The sequence below is a fragment of the Microtus oregoni genome, unplaced genomic scaffold, assembly GCF_018167655.1.
Source record: "Microtus oregoni isolate MIOR12 unplaced genomic scaffold, Mior012 000054F_ref0000373, whole genome shotgun sequence".
Taxonomy (NCBI): domain Eukaryota; kingdom Metazoa; phylum Chordata; class Mammalia; order Rodentia; family Cricetidae; genus Microtus; species Microtus oregoni.
In genome coordinates this window covers 1530344-1544567 of record NW_024543830.1, presented here as the reverse complement: position 1 = coordinate 1544567, position 14224 = coordinate 1530344, and the positions used below count along the sequence as shown (strand labels likewise).

Below are 14224 nucleotides of genomic sequence, written 5' to 3'. Positions count from 1 at the left end.
AGTAGGTGCATTAGTAATGATTCTGATACATTACGTGAATTATTTTTTTATCTTCTGTGTACTTATCCATTTAAGTTAATTTATTAATTTAATTGGGCCAGGTGTGGTGGTATACACCTATAATGTCAGTCCTCAGGAAGCTAAGGCAAAAGGATTGTTATTTAGAACCAACCGGGCTATCTAACGAGTTTCAGTTTGAGATCAGCCTAATCACAAAGACCATGTCTTGACTTCATTCATCGCCCCCAGATACATACACAGAGAACCATTAAGTTAGAAGGTAAATACAGTCAGCATTAATCTTAGCTCATAGCCTTATATCTAGAAAAGATAGCTATTTTATCACTTACATGATAAAAAATAATCTCTTTTCCATAGAAAATCACTAGAAATACAGGAACCATTTTACCAATACATACAAGCAAACTAAAATAGAAAATCAAAAATCTTATAATTAAATATTGGCATGATTTTGGCTAAGGGAATTTTTTTGTCTATGAAATAATATTTTAAAACACAACTGTTCTTTAAGATACTAGCACTGGGGGGCTGGAGAGATGGCTCAGAGGTTAAGAGCATTGACTCTTCTTCCAGAGGTCCTGAGTTCAATTCCCAGTAACCACATGGTGGCTCACAACCATTTATAATGAGATCTGGTGCCCTCTTCAGGGGTGCAGATACACATGCAGGCAGAGTATTGTATTCGTAATAAATAAATAAATCTTAAAAAAAAATATTAGCACTGGGACCACGTGTGATGGCACACACCCACAGATCACTGTGAGTGTGAGGCCAGCCTGCATAGGAACTCCAGGCCAGCCAGAGCTACTTATTGAGGTCTTCTTTCAAAAAATAAACAAAAATCCATTGTCCTGGGAGTTGGAGAGATGGCTCAGTGGTGAAAAGCTCTGGCTACTCTTGAAGAGGACTGAGGGTCAGGTTCCAGCGCCCACATCAGCAGCTCACAACTATCTAACTGCAGGTCAGGGGATCTGATGCCTTCTTCTGCCCCCACAGCACCAGGCACACATGTGGTATATAAGCATACATACAATAAAAGTAGAAAATACATTTTAAAAAGCATACTTGGAAGCTGGGCAGTGGTGCACACCTTTAATCCCAGCACTCAGGAGGCAGAGGCAGGTGGATCTCAGTGAGTTCTAGGCCATTTTAGTCCACAGAGCGAGTTCCAGGACAGCCAGGGCTGTTACACAGAGAAACCCTATCTCAAAAAAAAAAAAACAAAAAAGGAAAGAAAGAAAAAAGCATACTTAAGATTGTGAAACCTGAAGAGCTTCAGAATCTCAATTCGAGCTTGGGGAGACTTGGCTCCCAGGGTTCCTCCATATTTCCATTAGACCTTTGGTTTGACCTTAGACAGGTGAGCTGGGAGAGCACAGAATTCTTTAGAATGGACCCTTCACCCATTCACCTGAACTGTACTGCTGTTAGGTACTATACCTCTCTCTCATTAACTACTGAACTTTAATAAAATGTCCTTTACTATACTTTTCCTCTTTCACCCAAGTGGTCACTTACCTAAGTCATATGTAATATTTAGCTATTCAGAATAGAGAATGGACAGAATAATTCTGTGTGCTTGCTTTGTTTTTAGGCGAGGCCTCCTACCCAGGCTGGGGTTTCACTTGCTATCTAGCCAAAGCTGGTCTTGAACATCTTCCCACTTCTATCTCCCAGGTTCTAGTATCAGAGATGCAGACACTGTGCCTAGCTTTAACGTTTGTTTTTGTAGATATATATTGTCAATATGTTAGAAAATAAAAATTTACCTTTTCTAATTTTAAATTCATGTAAAGTGTCAGTGTTTCTTCTTTTCAAGTTTGCTACAAATGCAGCAATATTGGGATTGTGTACCTAAGATTGTGTACCTAAGAAATAATACCAACCCAAGAATCTCCAAAGACCGGGTCCCTGTAAGACTGTATCTGACTTCCTGTCAAGGATATGAGTGCCCTTCGTTTCCATTCAGATTATCTTTAGAATTTAGGCCAATAAGGACTGTCTTTGAAGGTCTTTTGCTTTCAGGAGTGACATTGTTGAATCCAAGGATAAGAAGAGGAGATCCAGTCTGTACTGGTCCATTCTAGACTGGTTATGAAGTATTAGCCTCATTTTACAAAGTGTACTCAGAGTGCAGTCCTTACCCAGTGTCCTAGTTACTTTTCTTGCTTATTGTGACCAAATACTAGACAAGAAGTGATGTAAGGGAGGAAGAAGTTACCCTGACTTATGGTTAGAGAGGATTCAGTCCCTCCATCATGGTGACAGGAGTGAGAGACTCCCTTAAGGACCCACTTCTTCCAGCAAGGTCTGCCTCCTGCAGCTTCCTTCCACAGCCAGCTGGGGACCAAGTGTTCAAACCCATGGGCCTATCTGAGTCATTTACATTCAATCCAGTTTGTAGGATCTGTGACTCGTCAGAGTAGAGCTGGGGTTAGAACTGCTGCTCATGTTGCATGTTTCCCCGGAGTCAAGGGAAAGATGGTACCCTTTACTTCCAGGCGACGTTTTTCCAGTGGGAGAGGCCCCAGGAATAATATTTTCTTAATATCACAGAGCTTTCAGAATATGCAGAGGTTCATGTCTCTTCTGGTAGCTTTTTCTTAATCTTTGCCTTTATCTGTGCTGCTTTAAAAAAAAAAGAAAAGAAAAGAAAGAGGGCCTGGGTATGGTGGACCAAGCTTGTGATTCTAGTACTCATGACAGAGACAGAAACAAGTTTAAGGCTAGTCTGGTGTACTTAACCTGCTCCAGGTTATCCTACCTGACCACATAATAAGACCCTATCTGAAAGGCAAAAAATCTGTACAGTAAAATGCCCTATTAGGAATGTACAGATATGTTTGTCAGAACAGCAGAAGACAATTCTCAGTGAATTTCTTTTATGTCGTGTTGTCTGAGGTTTCTGTCCTGCCTGGTTCTCACAGTCGTTAGGTCCCAAAGAATCACACAGAAGTCTACATTAGTTATAAACTGATTGGTCCATTAACTTCTTCTTATTAACTCTTATAACTTATATTAACCCATTATTCTTATCTATGTTAGCCAAATGGCTCAGTACCTTTTTTAGCGGAGCAATCACATCATCCTTCTTCTGTGGTTGGGACAGGACTGGGCTTCCTCCTTCTCAGAATTCCCATGTTCTCATAGACCTGCCTCTACTTCCTGTCTGTTGTCCCACCTGACTGTTGTCCCACCTGACTGTTGTCCCTTCCTGCCTGGCTACTGACCAATCAGCGTTTATTTAAAACATAGTTGATAGAATATAGACAATTGTCCTGCACCAGTGTCAACTTTTTTTTGTGAAAGAACATGCAGAACTCATCTTCAGGTTCTGTGACACCCACCTGCATTACAGGTTCTGAAGCACCCTTGAGCAGAATAGCTGTGTGTGAGCTTGTCAGCCTGTCTTTTTAAAGATTTATTTACTTATTATGTATACAGTATTCTGCCTCCATGTATGCCTGCAGGCCAGAGGAGGGCACCAGATCTCATTACAGATGGTTGTGAGCCACGATGTGGTTGCTGGGAATTGAACTCGGGTCCTCTGGAAGAGCAGCCAGTGCTCTTAACCTCTGAGCCATCTCTCCAGCCCCCACCTGTCAGCATTTCTAATGACTGTGTTAGGAGTATGGCTTGGATTGGATGTTGGGAGCCTGGGTTCAGGGCATTCTTTTTCCTTTACCATTTTATCCTAAGGTTTTTTTTTTTGTTTTTTGGTTTTTTGGTTTTTCGAGACAAGGTTTCTCTGTGGTTTTGGAGCCTGTCCTGGAACTAGTTCTTGTAGACCAGGCTGGTCTCGAACTCACAGAGATCCGCCTGCCTCTGCTTCTGCTGGGATTAAAGGCGTGCGCCACCACTTCCCGGCTATCCTAAGTTTTTAAGCACACAGAGAAGCTGAAAGGATGGCACATGTACCACCTGCTACACTGGCTGGCTGTCTTCACCTTATAACCTTCATGCTTTGTTTGGCTCTGTCTTGTACTGGAGTTTTTGTTTTTTTTATTTGCTTCCCTCTCCGTAATGCTGAAGGTTGGAACCAGGACTTCACACGTGTTTGGCAGGTATTCTTTCTCCCAGTCCCTACACTGGAAGTTGTTTTTGTTTTTAATGTGTGTTTGTCTGCTTGTCTGTATGTGTACCATGTGCATGCAGTGCCCAAAGAATCTGGAAGAGGTTGTCATCTTTTGGAGCTAGAGTAATAGACAGTTGTGAGCCCTGCAGTGTGGGTGCTGGAGACCGGACTTTGATCCTCTGCCTGCGCAGCAACTGTTCTTAAATGCTGAGCTATCTCTTCAGCTAGCACCCTGCTCTAGAGATTTTAAAAGTAATTTCCAGATCTGTCATTTCATAACCATTCCTTTTTGTACTCCAAGTGGGTGTACTGTCACTCCTTCAGCTCTTAAGACCTTTTTTTTTTTTGTTTTTCGAGACAGGGTTTCTTTGTGGTTTTGGAGCCTGTCCTGGCACTAGCTCTTGTAGACCAGGCTGGTCTCGAACTCACAGAGATCCACCTGCCTCTGCCTCCCAAGTGCTGGGATTAAAGGCGTGCACCCGGCTTAAAAAGATTTTTAACTACTGAGCAGTGGTGGCCCACACCTTTAATTCCATCATTCAGGAGGCAGAGGCAGGCAGATCTCTTGTGAGTTCGAGGCTAGCCTGGTCTACAGAGTGAGTTCCAAGACAGCCATGGCTACACAGAGAAACTTTGTTGGGTGGTAGTGGTGCATACCTTTCATCCCAGCACTTGGGAGGCAGAGGCAGGCAGATCTCTCTGAGTTCAAGGACAACCTGGTTGCAGCCAGGGCTACACAGAGAAATTTGTCTTGAAAAGGAAAACAAAAACAAAAAAATTTTAAATTATCATTTATCAATTATATAATTATGCATTAAATTCTGTGCATAAATATTTTATATTTGATGCTAACAAATAATATGGCATAGTTGCTATCATTCTTTCCACTTTATCGAGTAAGAGAGTAAGGGGCTGGATTGAGTAACTTGTCTAAGGTTCTATAACTAGGAAATAATGCAATTTGAGTTCCAGCGCAAGGTCATCTGAGCCAGCCCAGTGACCCCGTCACTCCTCTCTGCTGTCTATCCCAGGCCTGTTACTGGTTATAGCTCAGAAGAGTTTCTGCCCACTCCAGAGCACCTGCCTCTTGTCATATTTGCCTGTATGTAGCAGGCTTTGCTCTTCTTCTCATAGTGCTAGAGCAGCAACTAACATCTGTGTCCATGGGTACAGGAAGGACAGTAGAAAGGGCAGAGGTGGGTGGAGTGGGATGGTGGGAGGATGAGGGGAAACAGGCTCTTCTGAACTCACCTGCCTCCGTTTTTGTTTTTTTTCCTCTGTTCTTCATTGTAATTTCCCATCTTTTCACTTACTTTACTGAAGAAGAATATAAAGTAGGCAGGGTGAAGCCGGGCGGTGGTGGCGCATGCCTTTAATCCCAGCACTCGGGAGGCAGAGGTAGGCTGATCTCTGTGAGTTTGAGGCCAGCCTGGTTTACAGAGTTCTAGGATAGGCTCCAAAGCTACACAGAGAAACCCTGTCTCGAAAAACAAACAAATAAACAAAAAAGTAGGCAAAAAAAAAAAAAGTGATCCCTTTCTCCCTGGACCCTGAGCCCCTAATAGCAGCAGCAGAGCCGCAGATGGCCTGGTGTCCTTTGTTGTGCTCGAGTCATCTCTTGGTAAGAGAGAAGGCAGCTGTCTGGCTCTCATGTGCTGAAGTCACCTAGGGTGGTGCCCTGGTCTTCTGTGACTTCCTGTGCGCGTGTGGGAGTAATCCCGTGTGCTTATTTCTGAGGTAACCCTTGGAAGGACACCAGCTCAGAGATTGTGAATCTTTTTATTTCCTCCTTCATCTCCCTTTTTCTACGCGCTTTCGTGTTCCATCCATGTGTCTTCTCACCTTGGAATTGGGAGTTGAATCAGAGACCAGGGGTAACAGTAGATCAGGAGCAAGGCCGAGTGAGCTTCAGAGTTCACAGGCATCTCTGGATTAACCTTGAGAGGATCATGTATTTGTGTATTTGGGTCCAGATGCTGTACGAGGAGGCGCACGGTCTTAGTTTTCTCTGTGCTGCTGTGATGAAATGCCCTGACAATCAGCGGAAGGTTTATTTGAGTTCGTAGTTCAGGCTGTGGGACTTGAAACAGCTCATCCCAGTACACCGGCACAGTCCATAGCACTCATGCCTGCTCAGCTCACCTTTCCCCTTTAGACAGTCTAACTCCAAAGCCCGGCAGTTGTGCCACTCGCGTTTAGGCTGGGCCTCCCACATCAGTTTGAACATGTAACCCCACCTCCACCACAGACGTGCCCATGGACAGCTCAGTCTAGACAGTTCCTCATGGAGCCCCTGTCTCAGTCGGCTTTAGAATATGTTGAGTTGGCAATTGAAACTAACTACCACACTTACATACTTGAGACTTGTAACAACAGAGTCACTTAGGAATTCTTTGATGCTGAAGAAAGGGAAGTCTAGGGATCTGGTCTAATTGTTCCATTTCTGACAGATAACCTCACTCTGGGTTCTGTAGAGTGACAAGAGGACGAGTTGGCCATGGGTGTGAGCTGTGTAGTAGTTTAGTCTCCATCATTAGGATCGGTGTAACTTGATTAGCAAAGATGGGTAGAAACAATTATGAAGATAGACTAGATTCCCATGCCTGAAGTGCAGTGGAGGGAGAGGACCACACTGGCTGAAACTGGTGGTCTTGACATCAGCGTCTTTCCTGTCTCTTTAAGTGAAGAACTGGTGTTAGGAGGGTGGCAGTAGAAGCTAAGAATGGGATAAAGGAGTGCACAGAGGCCTGACCCAGCGCAGGGACAAATGCGAGTCAGAAGCAAGGGCTTTGGGCAGTTTTGGTGAAATACTCTTGTCCACCAGTAACTCTGCATTGTGCTTCAGTGTCTTTGTGACATGGTTTTCACTTTTGTTTATTTAGTACCTCAACATGCTAAGGACTTGTGAGGGCTACAATGAAATCATCTTCCCACACTGTGCCTGTGACTCCAGGAGGAAGGGGCACGTTATCACAGCCATCAGCATCACGCACTTTAAGCTTCATGCCTGCACTGAAGAAGGGCAACTGGAGGTAGGTTGTTTCCCTGAGGCTGGGCCAGGAGCTCTGTGATACTTTCTTTGTTTTAGATCCTCTTTGTGGGACAATTGAAATCAAAACTGTGTTGATAATCAGTGAATCCATATTGATCCTTACTTCATTGACTCCTTACACCAAATTATTCATTTTGATTATTGTATGGTGGGGGTGTGTGTACACATGCATGTGTGTGTGTGCGTGCATGTGAGTGTACATGTGTGTATGCTTTCATTCATGTATGTGAGTGGGCATGCATGTGTATGTATGTGTGCGTGTTGTATGTGTGCATGCACACACATGCATGTCATGGTGCATTTGTGGAGGTTTTAAGATGACTTTGTGCTAGAGTCTTTTTCTCTTTTTCCACCTTTGTTCGGGTTCTGGGGCTCAAACTCAGGTCACCTTGCCCAGCAAGCACTTACCGACGGAGCCACTGTCCCAGCCTCAGTTTCTCTTGTCCCAGCCTTTCCCTGAAGCACTAGTGTTTCTCTGTCAGAATGCCTTTGCCTCAGCTAGTCTGTAGTCCTTACTCTGGTGTTCTTGGCTGTCTAGAACCAGGTCATAGCATTTGAATGGGATGAAATGCAGCGATGGGACACAGATGAAGAGGGGATGGCCTTCTGTTTTGAATATGCACGAGGAGAGAAGAAGCCTCGATGGGTTAAAATCTTCACACCATATGTGAGTGGGAGATGGGGGCACAGGGGAGAGAGAGTGGGCTTTCAGTAAATCCTAGTGGGAACTAAAGGGAAAAACGCATGAATCTGGGGCTCTAGGAAGCATTGAAGTTATGATCTCAGAAAATTCTTTCTCTCCATTGTCTTGCTGTAGTTATTGTTTGTTGGGTGTTTGTTTGTTTGTTTGTGACAAGATCTCACAATGAAGCCATGGTTGGCCTGGGACTTGCAAATGTAGACCAGGCTGGCTTTGAGCTCAAATCCACCTGCTTCTGCCTTCTGAGTGCTGGGATTAAAGATGAATGCCATTACAGCCTGGTTTCTCTGGAGTATTTCTATAGCCCTAAACACGTACTTTATTCCTTTGTTGATAGCCATAAGATCAAAAGGAATAGTTTGATGTTTTGTCCAGCTGGGATTGTGAAATTTGCATCCATATATCATAGTTACCACTAGGAGGAGCTCGAGAACAATAGATTGCCAGGTCTGTGTTTAGGGTTCACAGCAGGATCTTTTTCTGTCCTGGGTGGGTTTGGAAGATGGGGTGATAGAACTGAAGTTCAAAGACAAGGTCTTGTGTTTGCTCTTGGGAAGTCAGTGAGTATTGCTACCTTTTTTTTTTCCAGTTCAATTACATGCATGAATGCTTTGAGAGGGTATTCTGCGAGCTCAAGTGGAGAAAAGAGGTAATTGTAAAGAATTCTTGAATTAATTTCCTCATCTTCTTATTTAAAATTTATAGGTCCATGACCAAATACTGGGACCCTCACCTCCATTTCTGTCTTTCTAGGAATATTAGTTAGAGACTGATTGTCCTATGTGAGCCAGGACATTCTCCCAGCAAGGTTGGCCTCTGGATGGTGAATGGGCTATGCACAAAGCCCTGCTTCTCCCCTTGTGTAGGGGTGGACACTGGCTGCAGGCTCTTCCACCTCTCATGGCTTCATGGACCCTCTTCTGCCTGTTTGTTTGATTTTTATTGTTGTTGTTGTTTTAATCAAATAACCCTCCATGCTGTTCCTGACCCAGGAGAGCACCTGCCCTGAGTTTTAGCCGTCTGCCTGGATAAGTCACAGTAGGGTCTTTCTTCACTAACCAAGAACATACATGTGGGGGAAATTTGTTGCACTGTTGTTTATAGCATCCATGCTGGAGCAGAATTTAGACTCTAAATACTTAGCTACTTAAATCCTCAGAGAAAATCAGGAAATCAAAAGGTCCAGTCAGTCATGTGGAAGTTGATGTTCTTGCTATAGTAGAAAGAACACTGGGCTCTGAAAGTCACCTGGGATTTCTCCTGCTTCTTTGGTCTGTGATTTTGGGCAAAGCAACTTCCTTAGATCTGAATTGTCTCCTGTAAAACAGGAAGACTGAGCCAGGTGGTGGTAGTGAGAGAGAGTTCTCTGTGCTCAAGGAGGCTGTGGTTCTGGATGGAAAGCTGGTCAAGCTGTCCACTAGGCTTGCTGCTCCAGCTCTGTCTGAGGATTGTCTCCAGATCGGAGTCCACGCTGCTCCTCAATAACTCTTCTTTTTTTTTTCCTTTCAGAATATTTTCCAGATGGCGAGGTCACAGCAGAGGGATGTGGCCACCTAGCCTTTCCTCATTCCATCCCTTCTCCTTGCCCTCATTCTCTTGGCCCTCTTGTCTCCCATGTCAGACAGTAACCATTAACACAAAAGAAGAAAAAAAGGTCGTTATATCCCAAAATCCTAAGCTAAATATTAATAACTCCCTGTGAACTTCACGTCTCTGGAACTGAGCTGGTAGAGAACAGCAGGTTGATAGTGCCAGAAGTCCACTGAGATGAGACAGAAGTAAGCCCACCAACTCACCAAAGGCACCCTTGTCGTTTCCCCAGGCCTCGTACCAACAAACTCTCCTGTACTATATTTTTAAAACTGGAACTATGAACTCCATCCGTTTGCACTGTTCAAGCATATATATGTATGTATGTAAAAAATTATATATACACAAATTAGCTGCACGTATATACATATATATTTCTTTTTAAATTTCCTATTGCTGGCAGTACCTTTTTTAGCTTGTGTTTTTACACACCTTTCACTGAATTCATGACCTCTCTCTTGCTCTCTTTATTTTGAAACAAACTTTAAAAAGGAAAAAAAAAAATCACAGGGAAAATACCTCTCCTCATGCAGGACTCGGAAAGTTTACAACCTGCTTGGTCCCCCCTTTTTTTGTGTTGAGTACAGTTTCTGGCTATTGGTTTGCCATAGAGTCCGAGGAGCAAGGAATGTATGTCTTTATCTTCAAGAGGGTGCTGAGGAGGAGAAAGGCTGTTTCTCAAGAGCAACTAGACTGCAGGTCTACAGGGAGTCTAAAGACCTATGGTCTCCATTCCAAGTCATTGTGACTGACTAGTCCATTCTGCATCTCCTTCCTGTTTCTTTCGGGCCTTTTATATGCTTCCTTTCAACTGGCCCAAAACAGAGGTGAGGGTAGTGTCAGGGAGCTGTCACCATAGGAAACTTCTCTTCTGCGACAGGGACAGTATTAGGAACATACGGAGGGAAGGAAGGAAGCAGTGCCTCATGTTTATAAGGGTTTACCTCCTCCGTTCCTGTCGAGTAACTACCTTTATTTTACACCCTCCATGACTTCCTTAAACAGTTTTGTGGGGAGGGAGTGACTTGGGGAAACTTAGAGTCTGGGTCTCTGTCAACCAAATCATAGCCCTGTTCATGCCAGCTCAGGGCCAGGAAGAAGTGGAATATGCTTGATTTCAGTGGGTCTCCACTCTTTACTTCAAAGGGGACTGGAGAGAAGTCTCTCAGAGTTCTTCATCTGGGACTGGATTGGGCCTCAGTGGGCAGAGTGTGTACAGAGTGTGCCTGGTGTGCACAAAGCCCTAGGTTCCATCCCAGCACAGCATAAATCTTGGTGTGGTGGTGCACACCTATAATCTCAGCACTTAGTCAGAAGTTCAAGCCCATCCTGAGTTCAGGGTTATCCTTGATTCCATGAGACCCTGTCTCAGAAGTAGAAGAGGTCCTTGTCTGCCCTTGCATTTGGACTTCTAGGGCCTAAGAACTACATTAGGGGCATAGGCCAGGGCTGGCACTAGGGTAATATTCTCAGACCTTGAGTTCCTGCTTCCCCGCTGTACCTTGCAAATAGAAGCCTCCATCGGCTGGCATCTGGGCTTTATACAGCTGCCGGAATTGGGTGGTGTTGGCAGTGTTGGGTTTGGTTTAAAACTTCATACTGCTTTTGTACTGGTTTTGGCAGATTACTAGGAGACCACTTTTCTGTCTCTATTATTCTGGCAGCCACTTGTCTCAGGAAGGTGTGAACCTTTTAGGACAGCCTATTCCTTCCCTCTACAAATCTGTGGAACCACGGAGTATAAAATATAAGAGTGGTGAGTGTTTAAAGTTGGAGAGGGTGGTACTTGATTTGAAGGCTTTGATCCAGGATCAACTCTTCCTTCTGGCTTTAATCCTGAGTCTGAGTACCTTAAAAGTAGATGCATTGATTTCTACTCCAAGGTACTTTGGAGGTCATCTTTGTTCAAACTGTAAAAATAGCAACAGTGTGCTCCTGTTCCCTCAGTGAGAGAGGCATGAAGGAGTCTACTTAACAGCCTTCTAGAGAAGAGACAGGGCTTTTTGGAGGTCTCTAAGTATGAGCCCCAAAGATGTTGGCCTGTTAACAGAATCTGTGTAGGAGCAGCCTACTTGAGGCAGTCTCATAGCTGCAGCAAGAAGACAGGAAGGGGGAGACCCAGAGGGCTCAGAGTGGGGCTCCAGTCATGGAGGCAGAGGCCACCATGGCCAGAGACCCACAGCATCCAGCCCCTTTGCATGAAGCAGTGTTAGATGTAACTCTACTCCATCTGCCCATTTCCCCTGCACTTTTTCTTCAGTCCCTACTATGTTTTGTAGTCCTGGCTTCTGCCCAGGGTGGCATCTGTCTCCCAGTCTTCTTTTGCAGTTTGTCTCTGAGAAAGGGAATCCGCCTCCCCATCTTCACACCAGCAGGATCTTCCTGCTCTCCCATTGTCTCCTCCATGTTGAGTTTCTATGAGACAAAAATTCAAAAGATTTTTATGGACCCTGAGAAACCTGACCCGTAGGAAGCTTTGTTTGGGTAGTGCTTTGAGCTTGCTGCTCTTTGTATTTTTATCCTGGTGCACATTTTCCTGCCCTCCCCATGCTGAGGCCTAAGCTCAGCACAGCTACATATACTTTAGTGCTTAGGGCAGCTCCGAGGCCTGGACAGAGCTCTCAGGGAGGAACGAGATAAATATTCCAGCATCCTCTTGCCTGGCCCATTTAGTTTTATCCTTTAGTTACCTGGGCCAGTAGCTTTGAGTTACCCCTTTTATAGCTCCAACCCCATGCTTGGAGCAGCAAAGTAGGGCACTGATAAGAGGAGACACCTCTTTCATCTCAGAATTTCCAGCTTATGGGCCAGCTCCTAGAAAGCCGCTTTCTTAAAGGGACCTGCATGCATATGAGTTGACCTGAAGTCTCCCGGACTGGAGGGTCTCCCTGTCTCCTGTCCATTAATATGTCTGGAGATGGCCTCAGCACATGGCTGCTCCTTCGCCAGTTTCGTGGGTTACTTTAACTTCATTTTGGAGGAGGGAGAGCGTGGCCGAATACTCAGAACTAGTGAGAGGGAGAATGCTTCTATAACCCCCCCACCTTGGTTTCCTCTTAATCCAACCTGAGTGCATCTGCCAGGCTCCCTCTACCTAGACAGCAGCAGCTTTTTCAGCAGTAACTGAGGTGTACGGAAACTGGGCTCTAGGGAGGAACAAGACTGAAGAGGGGCTGACTCTGGTAGGAGCACCTGGCCAGCTGCTAAACATGGGCGCCAACTTGATATCAGGCCCCCTTTTAAGCCAGTGAGCTGGGCTTCAGTTTTTCCCAGGCCATGCATCCTTTTAATTTATTTGAGAGAAACTCTAATTGTATTTTCACTGCAGTATCTTGTATTTTTATTTGTGATCTATGAAATGTGAAGAGAAAATGCAGAGACCACACTGGCTCCAGTGTTTCTCCAGCCCCTGCTCTAGAGCTAACCACTCTAAGATTGTTTGGTAATGTCACTTAGTGTAATTAATTGTAACATATTCTTTTAAATAAATTGATTTATTGATGAAACAATTCTTTGGTTTCCTAGACTACAAATCCTTTGGGTTATGTGGGAAGAACTAAGGAGGGGCCCTTGAGAGTTTGGTTGGAACGACTAGTCTGAAAATGAGAGGGACCATCTGACTGGTTTTCCCAGGTACCCGGAGAGGCAGGGAATAGAGGCAGGAAGGGACAGTTCTTTTCCCAGTAGCTCCCTCAGAAATCCCACCTGCTTCCTCAGCTCTCAGTTTGTTGAGCTCTCCTGCACAGAATCTGTGACTATTCACAGACCCCTTCACCAAGCACAAAGAAAACCTGGCAGAGCCTCTGGGACATAGTATTAGGCCCCACCTCGCCCCCAGCATGTGTGGATCTCCTGAGTAAACAAGGAGACATTTTTAGATCACCCCTAGTGAATGCCTAGGCAGCATCAGGTCTGGGGGCTGAGAATAAGGGTGATCCTGCTCTCCTTGCTCTGAGGTACCAGGCCACCTCCTACTCAGAAGCTCAGCATTTGTAATGGGTCAGACATCTGTTTTATGAATCTTCGTTTTTTCGTTATTTTCATAACCTTTACCACTTGCTTTTCTTCCTTAGCTGACCCTAAGAGCAAGGACCAAGTTTGACATTTGGATTTGGGAAGAGCCGATATTCACAGTCTCATTCGCCCAGCCACCAATGTCTAGTATTTGGAATCTGACACTGGCCACTAGACATTAAAAACTCTTTTTTTTTTTCTTTAATTAGGAGAGATCCATAGAAAGGTAGAATTATAGAATTAGAATTACAGAGGTTAAAGCCAGCTCCATTAAGAAATACCATGTGTATGGGACATTGTGTGAGAAACTACAGTAGATACAGGTATGGTCATAGCCTTAAGAGGAGATTTCAGGGCTATGAGCGTTCCAGTTAAAAGCCCAGACATGGTGGTGCATGTCTATAACCTCAGGACTCAGGAAACAGGAGGATTAGGAATGTAAGACCAGACTCAGCTACACAGCAAGTTCACGGCCAGCCTGGGCCACATAAGACCCTGTCTCAAAATTGAGGGAAGGACCAAGATGGTTCAGTAAAGATGCTTGCTGCCAAGCCTGACAACCTGAGTTCGATCCCTGTGTCCCACGTGGAAAAAGAAAACTTGATTTCCACGAGTGATTCTCTGTGTACACATGAGTTGTATTGCATGCACATATGCAATAAATATAATAAATATTAGGACTTAAAGATGAAGGCAAACGGAAATTAATTTGAATTATTTAACATGAGTAGAATTTCATCAAGCAGGTCTCAAACAGTATTGGGCTGTTATG

General features: G+C 44.5%; 1 protein-coding gene across 2 annotated transcripts in view; it reads left to right on the top strand.

Annotated features, from left to right (window-relative positions):
• Positions 1 to 12949, top strand: part of LOC121437853 (sorting nexin-27) — a 100049-nt gene extending 87100 nt beyond the window's left edge. Inside the window, exons 9-12 of one of the 2 annotated variants that reach the window (XM_041637942.1) lie at positions 6979 to 7128; positions 7687 to 7815; positions 8438 to 8497; positions 9358 to 12949. In XM_041637942.1, the coding sequence (XP_041493876.1) occupies positions 6979 to 7128; positions 7687 to 7815; positions 8438 to 8497; positions 9358 to 9405 (387 nt within the window). In that variant the 3' untranslated portion in view covers positions 9406 to 12949. Of the gene's footprint in view, positions 1 to 6978; positions 7129 to 7686; positions 7816 to 8437; positions 8498 to 8601 lie in introns of both variants that reach the window. The other variant, XM_041637943.1, reaches the window with a different exon arrangement.
• Positions 12950 to 14224: the final 1275 nt, after the last annotated feature.